A 14,492-nucleotide genomic window follows, 5' to 3' on the forward strand; every position below is an offset into this window, starting at 1 on the left:
AAAAAAAAAAATCAAACAGAACAAAAGAAAGAGTTCAGCAAGGGTGAAACTTTCATGATTCCTGGTTTCCAAAGCCTTGGGTTGTTTGGGATGCCTTGCTTTGTGGGTTTGTAGGTTTTGCAGGACCTAGCTTTCTGCAGAGCTCATCCATCAAACTTAATCCTCAGCTGCTGCAAACACAGTCAGGTTGGGTCATCCAAAATCACTGGCTACTTCTGAGAATTTTAGCCCTGCATAAAATTCTTTTGGCAGGTCTTTTTAAGGAAAGTTGATAAGGATGTAACGAAAACTAAAGAGCCTGATTAAGTTTGTTAAGTTGTTGTGTAACATACTCAGTGTGAATGTTGGTACAGAAGAGGAAATGCTTACAGGTGTGATGGAATAGAAGATGTGAGAACAGAACAGGTCATGTACAAAAATCTCGTGATGGTGGAGCAGGTGCTGTTCTTACCTTGTTTTCAGCTGGTTGTGCGGAGACCTGCTCACTGTAGGAACATCTCATTCCCTTCTGACACTTTCACTGCTGCAAGCAGCCTAACTTACTGTTTCTGCAATTGATGAAAGGAAGCTTATTAGCCAAACATTTTGGCTGTTGTGGCCCTGCACCATAGTATCTCTCTCCTGCTGCCTATGTATAACCCAAGTGCTGCTGCATAGTGTGGGGAGCGTGGACTTCAGATGGCACATGGTTTCCTCACAAGGAGCTGTGTGCTTTGCCAACCAAAGAGCCTCTTGGGCTGGATGTTCAGCCCTTTCCCAGAGGGCTCTGGATTTCACTTAGCACAGTCTGGTTTGGAGTAACTGGAGAGCTGCCCAAGGCCACCTCAGCAGAACTGGCTGGTGACCAGGATCTCCATGGGCTTCAGTGCATGATGCGGGGGTGGGCACTGAGTGCTGGTCCTCAGGAATGCGCTTTTGGGAATGTCAACCCCAAATAACCCCAAACCCCGTGTTCTCTTTGATACTTGCTGTCACAGTCATTCACTAGCATTGATCTCTTTGTTTCTGTTTTAACACAGATTGCTCGTAGATCTTTTCGGCTGGCATATCCATCTCAGGTGCACTTATCATCCCATTATTTTTGTATCTCTGTCTTGTCACTGTTATTTTCTTCCCCTTCTTTTAAAGTTTTTGTCAGTAAACACAACAGGAGTAATTGTCTTGTCATTTCTGTTCTTCCTGTTAATTAGTTGCATTTTTAGTGGTTTTGTATTGCTTTTTCATCTCCTTCATGTGTTACTAAATGGTTTCTGATTAATTTGAGTGCGTCTTTAATGTTGCATTGATATATTAAGACGTAAGATATGGGAAAACAGAGTCTTACCTAAATGCAAAAAATACAAAGATATACTTTTCCATACATGCTCAAGACTCAAAATTTTAAAGAAGCATAGCCCCACAGAGTTTTGTGGTATGACTCCAGCGGGTAGGCACTTGCAGGATTGGGGTCTAGTAATTTGCTTATGAGCCCATACCTGTCTGAACAAGACTTAAATGAATCAGTGTTCCTCTCGGGCTTGCCTGAAAATCTGCAATATCTGCAGTGAATGCCTGTGAGCTTAGTTTCCCTACTAATTTTTAATGACTCATTATTTCCAAGTTGGTGCAGCACATTCCAGAAGCAAGTCTGAACTACCAGAAAGTGCCTCCGGGATCAGTGGAACTGAAGGATTTTGACCAAAACATGAATGATAACAGAGAAGAGGATCCCTCAAGAAAAACAAGGACAAGAAACCGTGAGGAGGCAGGTCACCTTTTTCTTTACTTTATATATGACATTGCTCTGAGCTGCTGTATGTATGCTTGTTCTTTATAAGCTGCCAAAGGAGGCTACTCCAGAAAAAAACCCCCACGCTTCTCAACAGCCCTGATGTGTGGGTAAAGAAACAGTGTTTAAAAGGAAAAAAGAGGAACAGAACCACCCCTCTTGCCAGTAGTGACTGGAAATTTCGTCTCTTGTGTAAAATGCCAGTAAAACCTGAGGCTTGGTCACTTGTTTTTGGGAGGACACATTGAATGTCAGAGCCTTCTTTAGGCTATTTCACTGCTATCTTAGAGAAGAACTCAAACATGTCAACTTGGGAATCTGAAGCACTGATAGTTTAATGGCACCTTACTGTTCTGCAGCTGGCATCCTGGTTAGAGCTGCTGATGGAGCAGCAGTGGCAGGATCTGGACCTTAGGAGGGGTGTGTGTGACTGGGCTTGGTGCTGTGGCACAGCTGGCTTGCTGTGCCCTGCAGTCTGTGAGCATCGCTCCCTCCAGTGTTTGCAATTTGATGCCATTCTTCTGGGCTGAGAGAGCAGGGTAACCTGCAAATCACTGGGGTGATGCTGAAGGCTGAGAATGCCTGGCCTGCACTTGAGGCTGGGGATGGTGTTGGGATGAGGGGTGTAGTGGGGCGATGGTGCCAGGAGGAGGAGGAGAAAGCTGCTGGTCCAGCACTGGCTGTCACTCCTGCTTGCCTTCTGCCTGCCAGCTGTGGTGGGAAGGAAGAGCTGGGGCAGAGGCTTCAGGGAGGCAGTGCAGGCAGGAGGGGAGAGCTGGCTCCAGCACAGCCACTCTGGAGGTGGAGTGTGACTCACACAGGGGACTGTGGGCTGAGCCACTGGTACTGATCCTGTCCTGTGACTGCTTTGAAGCAATCCTTTCCTCTCCTGTAGAGAAGTGCCAAGGCTGGAAAAAAGGTCCAGCTTCAGAGGCCACCCCAGCTTGATGTGGGCTTTCCTGGCAGAAGCCTGCAGGCTCTGCTAAGCCACAGCACTTGAATATCTAGGGTTTGATAGTGTTTTGTTTTACTTTTAATAAAGCAGAATGTAACATGCTGGGATACCTGGCTGTGAAGGTGGTTTGAACTCATGTGTCACATTAGGTAGTTTCAGTGAGACTGCTTCTTATGCTTCTTGCATTGTGATTTGACTTCTTGGGGTTTTTTTTTGTGAGGTGTGGAAAGTCCTAAGTGCTGTTCTTTCAGAAATGCTTAAATGCTTATGTTACTGCAAACAGCTGTGTCTCTGTCTCTAGAAAAATCTGAACAAGTTAGTATTGGCCTTTTTGCCAAAGTGCTGCAATAAAGCTGCACATCATCTTAATCTCCCTTGAACTTCAGCTATCATCCACACAAACAAAGATGTTTCAGTGAAGATCGTTTACTGTACTAAAAGTTCCTGTTTTGTAATATGCTGCTTTTGCTAAAAGTTCTCCAATTTGTCCCCATATTTTAGGTAATCTTCGACAATTTGATGTTGAACCCAGTATCCCAGTTATCACATACAATCCGTGAAAACACGGAAAACCTCGCTGAAAAAATGAAGTAAGTAACTTCTTGTCCCCAGCCTGAAATACTGACTTGCTGGTGAGTTTGTTGACTTGCTACTTGTGGTAGATATTGTACTGTTGTCTTGGAAAGTTTTGTAATCAGGATGCAGGGAATGTAGATGTAGGAAATTGTGTGTGTAGTGAACCAGAGGTAATATGATTATTTGCTATCACTTTTCCTCATATCTTTGGTCTTTGGAATTTTAATGCTGGATTTGTAATGCCTGTTGATGCCGTAGCTTTGAAATTCTGCCAGTGCAGGAGATACAGCAGAAAACTAGTGGATTGTCTCTTCTTTCCCTTTCTGTACCAAGGCCCCTGTAAATATGCAGGTTACCAAGCTTGTGAAATCTTTTCAAAGTTTGTTGTTGCTCTAGAGACATCAGCTAGGGAAGGACTTTGGATTGTTCCTAAATCAGCTGAAAGGAGCTTTGTCCAGCTGCTAATCCACTAATCTCTTTTGTTGCCACATCTTGTGATAATTAAGCCTTTTAAACAAGCAGTTTTTTCATGGCAATTTTAAGATCTGCTCTACTTTTTGTGTTACAGGATTCTGTTTCAAAACTCAGAAAGGACCTGGGAGGAGATGGAGGCCAAAATCAATTCAGAAAATGAAGTGCCGATTCTGAAGACGTCAAACAAAGTAAGTCTATGCAAACAAGTGAAATACTAAAAACTTAGGTCCATGAAAGCTTTGTAAGAAACCAAACCAGTAATCTCTACCCTTCTCAAATCCATTTCTGAAATTTCTGGTCCATTTTCATGTGTTGAACTCCTGGGTTTCATTGCATTTTGAAGTGTGACCAGGTGTGTTCCTTCTGTGGCTTTGTTTCACTGAACTTTTTCCCAGTTCCTTTGCAATTGATCTTCAAAGACTGGGTCTTTTAACAGATGTTGAAGTTCAGGATCATTAGGCCTCATTTAAACATTTACTTAAGGGTCACCTACCATGTGGTTGCCACAGCTTCAGTTGCAGACAGGTATTTGTCATGAAAGTTTGTTTTGTTTACCTGTAACTGTTTGATATTAGGGTAGTAAAAATCTACCTCAGGGTGAATTCACTCAGGTGATTCAGCCTCAAGGTGGTGATTGTGCTCTCATGACCTTCCATTGTCCTTGAAGGGGATTGTCAGTAAGGATTTAAGTACAGTAGTGAACCCAGCAAATATGATTAATGCTAAACAACCTTGTGCCAAGACCTGTGTAGCCTGGTGCTGCAGCAGTATAAATGTGGACAAGTGACTTGTCTGGTCTAGGAGCTGAGTTTACAAATATCTTTGTGTATTTCATATTTAAAAGGAGCTTTGTCCAGGTGTAGCATTTCATGTCTAAAAGCCACAGTGGCTATGAATGGGTGGTGCAGTAGCACTTGGTGACAGGATGAAGAGCAGGCTCCCCATGCACTGACCAAATGCACCTCAATGCAACTTTTCAGTTAAATGAGAAAACTTGGGCCTGACTTTGCATCTTCTTGATCAGATAAGGCAGAAGCAGTAAAATTAGATTCCTGTGTCAGTTGAGTACTTTGTTGCTTAATTTTCTATTCTGATGCTTTTGTTTCTAGGAAATCAGTTCCATCCTGAAGGAGCTCAGGCGAGTTCAGAAACAGCTTGAAGGTTGGTCATCTAAAATATTCCTGTTGTCTCTCAAATGCCAGTAAAATTGCACAAAATAAAGTAATATTGGCCTGATTTATCAGTGAAAGCTGGGAAAGGATGCAGAAGTTCAGGTTGTTACCACAGTGCTCTCTGATGAGTGCATAGGGAATTAACAGTAGATTTATCTTATACTGACAGGTTTTAGAAAAAAATTTGACTATTAAAATGTAGCAGCTGTTGCTGTGGAAATGCTTTGTTTGTGGTATTTAGCATATTCACATAAGATAAACTGGTACAGGAGTGTTCTGATGAAATAATATTTAGCAGCTCTTCCAGCTAATAAGCTGTGCTATGCTTTTTTGACTTGCATTTTGCACGTAGATATCTGCATTAGGAAAATACAAGCTCTTAAATCATCTAAAAGTGTAATAAAGGCATGTAAAAACATCCAGACATCATTTTGGGCTCCAGCTAAAAGCTTGCCATTTGGCTGCTGTAGTTTGTCTTTTCCAATTTAACCAGAAAGTTGAGAGTCCACATCTCTGCTGTCTGGGAGAGATTTTGCTTGTTAAAACTCTTTAGACCTGAAGGTACTAATGAGGAAAATAACCTGACTAAAATGAACAACAGTACTGCTTACAGTTCTACTGCCTTCAAAATGAGGGCAGCAAACTTCTGTTAAGGAAATTTGCTGCTAATGTGGTTTTCTTTTGTTTTTTTCCCCAGTCATAAATGCTATCATTGACCCTACTGGAAACTTGGATATAGTTGCCAGCAACAAAGCATCTTCTGCTGCTAAACAATCTACAGCCACTAAAGTCAGGACTGCTAACAATTCTGGGTCCACACTGGAGACTTTGTCCCTAGCACAGATGAGAAACTACACTCAGAAATCGAACTGTGGGTCTTCTAGCTTACAAGATTCGAATTTCATTCCAGATGGAGAGAAATATGTGATCTGATACAATATTTTGTATTGCTGTTATACTGTAATCTACTGTCGCATTAGTATTGTGTATGAGTGGTTTGTGGACAGTTTGTGTGGAGCAGTTGTTTAGATTGCTAACATGTTGCACAAAAAAGAAAAATCTATGCTGTGAGGGTGAATGGAAAGTCTGTGTATGCCTTTTAAACAAGACTAGCACTGTGGAGCAGCACATACTCAGCACAGAGGCAAACTGATTTTTACAAAATTACTCATTCTTCCAGTGTGCCATAAGAAAACAGGCTTTGCATATTTTCCATTCAGTATGCTGAGGCTGAAGTGTTCTTGCACTGGCCTGTTTATAACTATTCAGTTGTAATGAGGCTCAGTTTGAAAAAATACCCCACACCTTTTTGGTACTATATTTGTTTGGGTTTTATTTGATTGAAGTTTTTTGAAGTGTACAAGTGAAGCATTACAACTCTGTTAGAATCAACTTGCAAATCCAACAGAATGGTTGTGCAATATCATGGGTTTCTAAGAGAAACCCTTACTGCAGTTGTGTAAAATTTCCTTTCAGCAGTCATAAAAAGGCAACCACACTGAAGTTGTGCATCTGTTTTTCAGTCCAGAAACCAAAACAAGACAGAATAAACCCTTCTGTTTTTTCTCTTGGGAAAGTGTAAAAATTAATAATGGTATGAATGTAAAGACTACTGATCAGCTACTATTTTTGATGACATTTCAGGCCCAAAGTTTGGGGTAGGTACAAAAAGTTAGATTTTACAATTTAGCTTGCCAAATTTTCATGATTTTGGTACAAATGCTGTCTTTAAGCTGCTTTTCTTTTTTAATTTAAATATACAGTCTTTTCATAGTGAGCTACAAATGCTCTTGGCTGGGCCAAAGACTAAGATGTTTGTAATTACCCAATTGCAAAGAAAACCATCTGTTCCAATGGCTTATGGAATAAACTTAATTACACAGTTGCTGTGAACTAGTGCAATCACTTGACAGCACTGAAAAAATAATGGCTTCAATGTAGCTCCACCTTTATGGCTAGTTCTGTTATGAAAGTTTTTTTTCAATGCAAAAGTGCTTGCAAAGACCACCATTGTGGTGTTCTTCAGAAACTGTTCATCAGTGTCAAGCACTTGGTACATTTGGGATTTTTGTCTCTGGATTTAATTTTTGGTCTGTTCTAATCCTAGAAACACTAAGGGTTGTGTACAGTTGTTTGAGCAATTTCTTACTTAACAAAAGTTGGGGTTTATATTCTGTCTTTGTGTTAAACTGCAAAACACTAAGCAATTTTTGTTGCTTTAAGAGCGTAAATTTTGCTTTTGAGGGGATCTCTTTCAGATGTTTTTGCTCCCAGTTTTTTTTTTTTTTTGTCTTCTATCGATTCCTTTTTCATTCTTCCAGGTCAACAAATAGTAATCAGGTAAAGAAATTATTTTCTAGCTGTGGAGAATACATTTACTGGGAAAGGTGAGCAGATGAGTTCCACTTTGCCCTCATACAGTATGTAGTTTAAGCAGTGAAAATGGTTTCCCAAGCTTGACTGCTTCTTGTGTGCTGACTCTATATTTTGGGGTGAGTAGTGGATTCCTTAGTTAGCTTCAGTAGTTACCTGAGCTTTTCTGCTAGTATGTTGTAACAGTGGGAAGCTGTTAAAATAATTTAAATAAATAGGGATGCTCACAAAATGTTTAACCTTACTAGTGAAGAAGGTGATTGCTTTCCTGGTGAAGCCAGTGAGAGCTTTCCATCAGTTTCAGCAGAGACAAGATCGGTCCCAAAATGGGAGTATGTCAACATGCCATTAGTTTATTTTTGAGCCTGCAAGATGCTGGCTGGTAAATAGTAGGTGCAGATATCCTTCAGAGATTTCCAGTAGACTATAAGCTCATCTGCTTGTGTGGAGATGCCCTTCCATGAAGAAATCTGCTGGATTTCACATAGATGAATGCAGAATAAAAAGAATTTGCCCTTGATGTTGTTCTGCCTGTAATATATGCACTATCTGAATGTGTTAATTCAGTCGTTGATTCTGATCTGTCTTTTCTTGAAATACCTGACTGTGTCCTTGGTGAATATCCTAAGTGGTGGTATCGTTCCTGACATATGAGACACAATTTTTCAAGCCCTTCTTAGTCGGGTTTGAACTGACCAGGTGCTACCCCAACTCACTAGGAGTTGAAGGACCTTCACAGATAAGGTGTTGCTGTTAGTTTCAGTTTTGCTGTAGAGACAAATGAATTACTAAGATGTACGTCTGACTTCTCTGATTATTCGTTATTTCCACATCTTCATGGCTATGCGCAAGTGGATTCTGTTTCTCTCCAATGTGTCCTTGATGGGACTTCTGTTTACTTTCACTTGAAAATTGCTTGATTCTTCTTTGATTCTTGAACACATCAGGGAGGGATTTTCTCCCTTGGTTGCTCTGTTCTGAACTAGAGAGCGAGCCCACAGACACCTTGCATCAATTAAATCAACCTGCAAAATATGGTACCTCTTCAAGTGACTAATGAGGATGCAACAATCAGTGTCTCTTGATAATTTGGAAATGTGTGTGAAGGCAGGGAGGATGCACAGCTTGATTTATTTGTGACTCAGCCAAACTGTAAAATGCTTCTGTGTCCTGACACAATGCTCATTCTTGGATCTTTGCATTTGAAAAGGTTTAGCTAGTCAACAATGAAACGCAACATATTTTTTTTTTTTTTGTGTTCACTGCTTCTGAAGTACTGTGGTTTGCACTTGTCTGCTCCAGATAAGCCAAAGAGCTATCCACTCCTTTGCTGATTGTTGGTTCTTACAAGCAGAACTGTATGCAACCATGGAAACATGCCTGTGTGACTCCAGTGTGAGCCTGACCCATGTGTACTGGTGTATTTGGGAGGCCCAGGATCAGTGCACGAGATTCCTGCTGGCTTCCATGAGCTGTGGATGGGCCCTGCTTTGAGCTTGGCAGGGGTGATGCTGCCCTGTGTGTCACTCCCATGCCACCTTGCTTTCATGTGTTTTGTGTCTGACTAAAGCAATGTAACAAAGGGTGGGATTTCCCAAGTCTTGGGGAAGCAAGTGCTCGGGTCCTTTTGGGTTTTCCATATGCTTTGGGTGCCTGATGCCCTGAGCACTTTCCAAAATCCCAGCCCTCAGCTCTTCCACTATACTTGAAAACTTTTCAGTTCGACGCTTTCAAATGTAAAATCCTGTTAATCTGTTCTGATGGCGTGAATGTAAATTCCTGTGAGGGTGTGTAGGAGCTTTGGGAGCGAGGACCCAGCTGGATCTGTGGTGGTGTCATGTTGTGGTCATGCTCCAGGAGGAAAGAACGTCTGCATCATCTTTGAGTGTTTTAGTAAAGGTACAATTAGTGGAATGTTTACATACAGCCTACTGACAAAAAAAGGAGACAAAAAAAGATAAAAAAGTGTAAAGTATTTAAGTGCAAGATTCTACTAGATTTTTCTTGTTTTGCAGATCACACTAGCTATTTTTGAAGTTGGTAAATGTGTATAACTTTTGCAAAGACCAGACAGAACTACCTGTTCACTTTCAATGTGCCCCATGCTGAATTGTGCCTATTTCACTCTCTGCTGTTGTTATGCTGCTGATTCTGCTGTTCTGAACTGTTCACTGGATCATTCCATTTGCATGCAACACAAATGCAAGCTGAGCTGTCTGAGAGTAAAGCTGAAACACGTTTGTATAACTTGAATCAATTAATGACTCTCTCTTTTCCACACCCTTTCTTGAAATGCTGTGTATAATTTTGATTTGTTTCTTCTGCCATGATTTCTTTCCACTTTTGGTTTGTTGTTTTGGTTTTTTTTGAACAGTAATTTATTTTTGTTTGGATTATAGGCAGTATCTGTACATTTTGTTTCAAGGTGATATTGTGGATGTCTTTAAAAAACCAAATTGTTATTTTATATAATTTTATCATAAAGTTGCTCTAATAAATCATTCTTTTATCATGTGACAGTAATGCTGGATCTTGTGCGTTAATTTGGAGGAGGATGTGTGTTTGGTGGATGGATTGTTTCAAATGCCTGTTCTCACTGGTGTTAAGTGCAGTGCAATGACAGAATTGTCAGCAACTCAAGACTCACAGCATGACTGCATCAGTCCTGCTGACACCTATGGCTGGGCACGCCAAACAAGGTTGAAGTCCCAAAGTCCCTTTCACATCAGGGTGACACATCTGAATATGGTCTGGTTATACTTGATTTAATTTTTAGTGCTGTTTTGTTTCATTGCCACGATTAACATGGTGGTTGAATCCAGCCTGGAAGTGATCATTCCCCAGGAGGTATGTGATTGCAGATACATTATTAGGCTTAATTTTTTTGCACTCACCTTTTAGATATATATAAAAAAACCCATGAAGATATCAAAATGTTTTGATGTATATATAGGTTTATATATACATAGTTTATGTGTTCACAGACATATATACTAGACATATAAAAACCTATATATATAGTCCTTGTGTCTGTGAAATACTTTTTGATGTTTGCCTTCATTCAACCAGTGTCCTCCTTCCATTCTGCATTCTGTCTGAGCTTTGCATCCTTCCTGGCACTTTAGAAATAATGTTAATTCCTCCTTCTCCTCTGCACTGCCTTCAGCCTCCCCAACCCTGCCTGGTGCCACGTGGGACTCTGCATTAGCACAGCTCCTGTAGGAAGCAGAACACGTGCAGCTGATGAAAACATGGCATTGTTTGCCAGCAATAAGACACAGAAAGAGGAAGAAAATACTAGTCCCTAACTAGAAGCACTGGGAGATTTTCCATTCCCGGTTACCTTTCCGTTAGGTACTTGAACATGGAAATCTTTTACACTTAAAAATTTTAGGGAGGGATTTTGTGTTTAAAAAAATAATAAATCTTACCCTCTCTTAAAAAGCCTTCTGAAGCTTAGTTCATGTGCTGTCTCTGCAGAGGTTTTCTGTGTTGTCTACAGTGCAGGGCTGGATTACACACTAACAATATTGCCTCTCCCCAGGTTTCCCTGACAGGAGCAGTGTTTGAGTTGGGATGCTGTGCAAAGGGCCCTTCTGAAATCAATAGTGCACCCACTTCATTAATTTTTAACGGTTTGACTGAGTAAACATAAGAGGCGGTGGAACTGTAGCCAAAACTATTTGCAACATAATGAAAGCTGCTAGAATTGAAAAATAAAGGATAGATGGGAAAAGTAATGATCTCCTCTGTGCACCTTCCTGCTGAGCCTTCAGCTGCAAGTTTGGCTTCCAACATCCTCAGCTGCTTTGGGAAATAAAGCCTGGTTTTCCATGTGTACATAGCAGGGAACATCAGAATGCTTTGCCTTGAGCAGGGTTTCAGGATCCCTTCTCAAAACAAAACTTTTAATTCTTTGGAGGAGACAGGTTCTCTTTTTTTGGATGTTGTGTGAAGATCCAGAGGTAGACCCTTATCTGCTGGGTTCTGCCCAAGTGATGGTGGGAGGGCACCGTGTCTTTCTCAGCAAGGACATCCATGGGCTGCTGAAGAGCGAAGCCCTGCTGGTCTCAGCTGGTGAGATGGGGTTGGTGTGGGGCAGCAGGGAGCAGTTTGCCTGCAGGGGTGTTGCTTTCCCTAATGGAACGCACCCTTTTGGATGTAACCCTGCAAAGACTCTGAGCACCAGCACACAAGAGCTCACCTGTTGTCATGGGGTAGCTTTACCTTTAAGATAGCTTTGAGAGCTAAGGAAGTTGAAACTGCTGGTGGCTGATGGGAATCTTTCCTTCTGACCAATTATCGGTCATTTCTGAGAATTGGCAGCAGTTTTGACCATTAGAAAGTTGGATCAACTTGTGAACACCTCCTTAAGATGTAAAGTCAGAGCACTCTGGGCCTCTTTTGTTTCTGGCTTTTGAGAAGGTAACAAGGCTCTGTTGAGGCCTCTTCTTCACCCCCCCCCCCAGGCCGGATAAGGCCGCAGAAGATGAGGGTGGGGGGGAGAGAGAAAAGAAAGCAGAGCTGCTCAGCCTGGTTTAGTTTTCAGTTTCTGCTGCTGCTGGACTGAAACCTGACACCATGAACCCTTGCAGCTTTTCTAAAGCTTTTAATTCTTTTAGTACCTGGATAAAACGTACAGATTACTCCTTTTTCCCAGAAAGACAGAGAAAGAGAGAGACAATCAACATAAAAAAGACATCATAGAACCACCAAAAACAGTGAGAAAAAGAGTTAAGTTTTAAATAGGAAAGAGAGAATAAGGAGATGCTTTACAGCTGAAATATCTTTCTGTTAAAGCTATGGAGATGGACAATAGTAGTTTAAAAAGACTCCTTTAATTCATGACAGAGTATATTGGGAGGAATAGAGTATTCAAAGTGTGGATTTTGAGGAAAAGAGAGTAATTGTGATACAGTGAGTTGCTGGAACTGAGTAGAGCGAAAATTTTGAAGCTTTGGGGGCAATGAGAAAACTGTTTTCCAGGAAATCTCACAGAGACAGATGAAGAAGACTTTTGCCTTTGAATGACTTAACCTTAAAATGACATCCCTAAACTCATGGCCCATACACACCTCAGAGTGATGTGAAATGGGAGGAGAAGAACTGATAACAGATTTCCAGGAAGCTGACATCAGAGCAATAGAAAACTAGAACAGAAATAGTTTTCTTGTGAGAAACTCCATAAGTTAGCAGAAAGAGACTTCTGTTTCTCTACAAAGACTGATGAAAAGACTGTAGCAAGGATTGGGACTGTTTTTAACCACCAAAGTTCTAAAGTTTTCTTGTCTCTATGTTGTCATGTGTACAAAGAAATGGTCAAGTAGTGGGAGATAAAAGGGTTTTCTGGAAGTTTATTCTGGTATTCTTATTCTTGTAGTTTGTTAATAAACTGTCTTTATTCCTTTTAAGTTTTAAGCCTGTTTTGCTCTTTTTCTAATCCATATCTCACAGCAAGAAATAAGTAATTTTTTTTTAGTTACTGGTTTAAAACCACGACACCTGTGCAGTTTCCTGGGAAAGGTGTTTTATTTTAGTGTCTGCTGAGCTCTGTGATTGATGTGGGCTGAGCAACCGAAGCCAAGAACAATGAATATAAGAAAGTAGCACTCTACCCTGATTTAGCCTTTTTTCCTCTAAACAGAAATACTGGAAATACTGTTCTTGCCAAAAGAGCTGGGTTTGTTCAATATTAAATGCTTCTGTCAACATTCAAATCAGAGGAAGGAAAAAACCCAGCAAAAATCTCAAAATACAGCATCCACCTGGCACTTCCCAGAGGAGATCTAGAGGCATGGGTGAGGTTTGGTTTCAGCAAAAGCAATAACCACAGAGAGAAGGAATAAAATTTTTACAATACAAAATACATTCAACACTAACACACACTGAAGTATTTTCCTAATACTTGCAAGTCATCTTTCCCAGGTGTGACTGGAGGGTGAGTGACAAGACAGTGAGTGACAATACAGAGACAGTGAAGAACTCTCTTGCACTATATATTCATGGCTTTATTTATTTGTTTGCAATTTAAATATTTTTCCAAACAAAACATGGCTGGCAGGCTTTAGTATTTCATTTTAGGCTGAATAACATTATTCCAAGTGAGCTAAATATTTCAAGTTAAATGTTTCAAGTCCATGGTCAGATATCTTAGTGAATTTACTGAATATTTTAAAAAGTGGAAATTGAGTAAATCTTTAAAAATACTTCCAAACAAATCACAATTTTATTCAGACTTTGAAATTTTCCCTAGGCTTATCATCTGAATCACTTCCCAGTTCTAAACTTGAAATAACTTCTTTGGGTCCCCCCTCCCCAGCTAATTTAAGTATACAATCTGATGGCACAAAGTATAAATAGAGCATTTTTCTTCTCAAATGTATGGTCCTTGGCTGTTTCTGCCTCCCATCCTTCTGTCAACTGTTGGTATTTGGAGCCCAGCCTTGTTCTCATGAAACAGAAAGTGTAGTTTTGTAGTAATCTCTGCAGTGGTACTGATGTTTTTGTCTATAATTAGCTCTCAGAGATGAGAATGTGTTAAACTGGCAGTTTCTTCTTAGCAAACCTCCCACACAGGCAGAAAAAGCTCTTTCACTCTATCTTTTAATGCATCTCTAACAAACTGGATGAGGCATGACTTTCAGAGGGAACATGTTAACCACGGAGTGCCACCCAGCCATACAGCAAGAGATGAATTTACTCTGTGTGTGGGATGGTGGCAAGTCAGCCAGAGCAACTGGTAGAAGGCGCCTTGTCTGAGAGACGGGGAAGAGGAAGAATAAAGAAAATTTCCTGTTTGCTCTAAACCCTGCTATTTTTTTGTTTCCTCCCCCCAGCTGCATGAATTGGTCAAATAGAACCATATTCTACCCATAAATCTGCTTCCATCCTGAAACTGTCATAGCTACAGCACTGTTAGTAAGATCAGAAATGCAGAATTGTTGGGCTGGTATGTGAGATCAGATGAGTAGAAGGAAACCAGGATTTTGCAGGCTGGACTGGAGGAGGACAGTGGAATTTATCAGAGCTGCAAGTGGTTAGAGAGCTGACGAAGAGGAGGAGAAATACAGGTCTTTTTTCCTGGAAGCTGCTTTTTCTCTGATACAACCCACTTGAACTGAACTTGTGATGTTGGAGAAATAAATGATAAATCCTGAACTTTGTAAAAAGGTGC

General features: G+C 40.7%; 1 protein-coding gene across 3 annotated transcripts in view; it reads left to right on the forward strand.

Moving 5' to 3' along the window:
* CEP170B (centrosomal protein 170B) overlaps nt 1–9,837 on the forward strand; it is a 58,168-nt gene extending 48,331 nt beyond the window's left edge. For 2 of the 3 annotated variants that reach the window (XM_058855570.1, XM_058855562.1), the window contains 6 exons: nt 1,020–1,058; nt 1,601–1,744; nt 3,225–3,313; nt 3,868–3,961; nt 4,883–4,934; nt 5,643–9,837. In XM_058855570.1, coding sequence (XP_058711553.1) covers nt 1,020–1,058; nt 1,601–1,744; nt 3,225–3,313; nt 3,868–3,961; nt 4,883–4,934; nt 5,643–5,878 — 654 coding nt within the window. In that variant the 3' untranslated portion in view covers nt 5,879–9,837. The remainder of the gene's footprint in view (nt 1–1,019; nt 1,059–1,600; nt 1,745–3,224; nt 3,314–3,867; nt 3,962–4,882; nt 4,935–5,642) is intronic. The other variant, XM_058855555.1, reaches the window with a different exon arrangement.
* The last annotated feature ends 4,655 nt before the right edge of the window (nt 9,838–14,492 follow it).

Source organism: Poecile atricapillus, chromosome 1 (assembly GCF_030490865.1).
Source record: "Poecile atricapillus isolate bPoeAtr1 chromosome 1, bPoeAtr1.hap1, whole genome shotgun sequence".
In the NCBI taxonomy this organism is placed as follows: Eukaryota; Metazoa; Chordata; class Aves; order Passeriformes; family Paridae; genus Poecile; species Poecile atricapillus.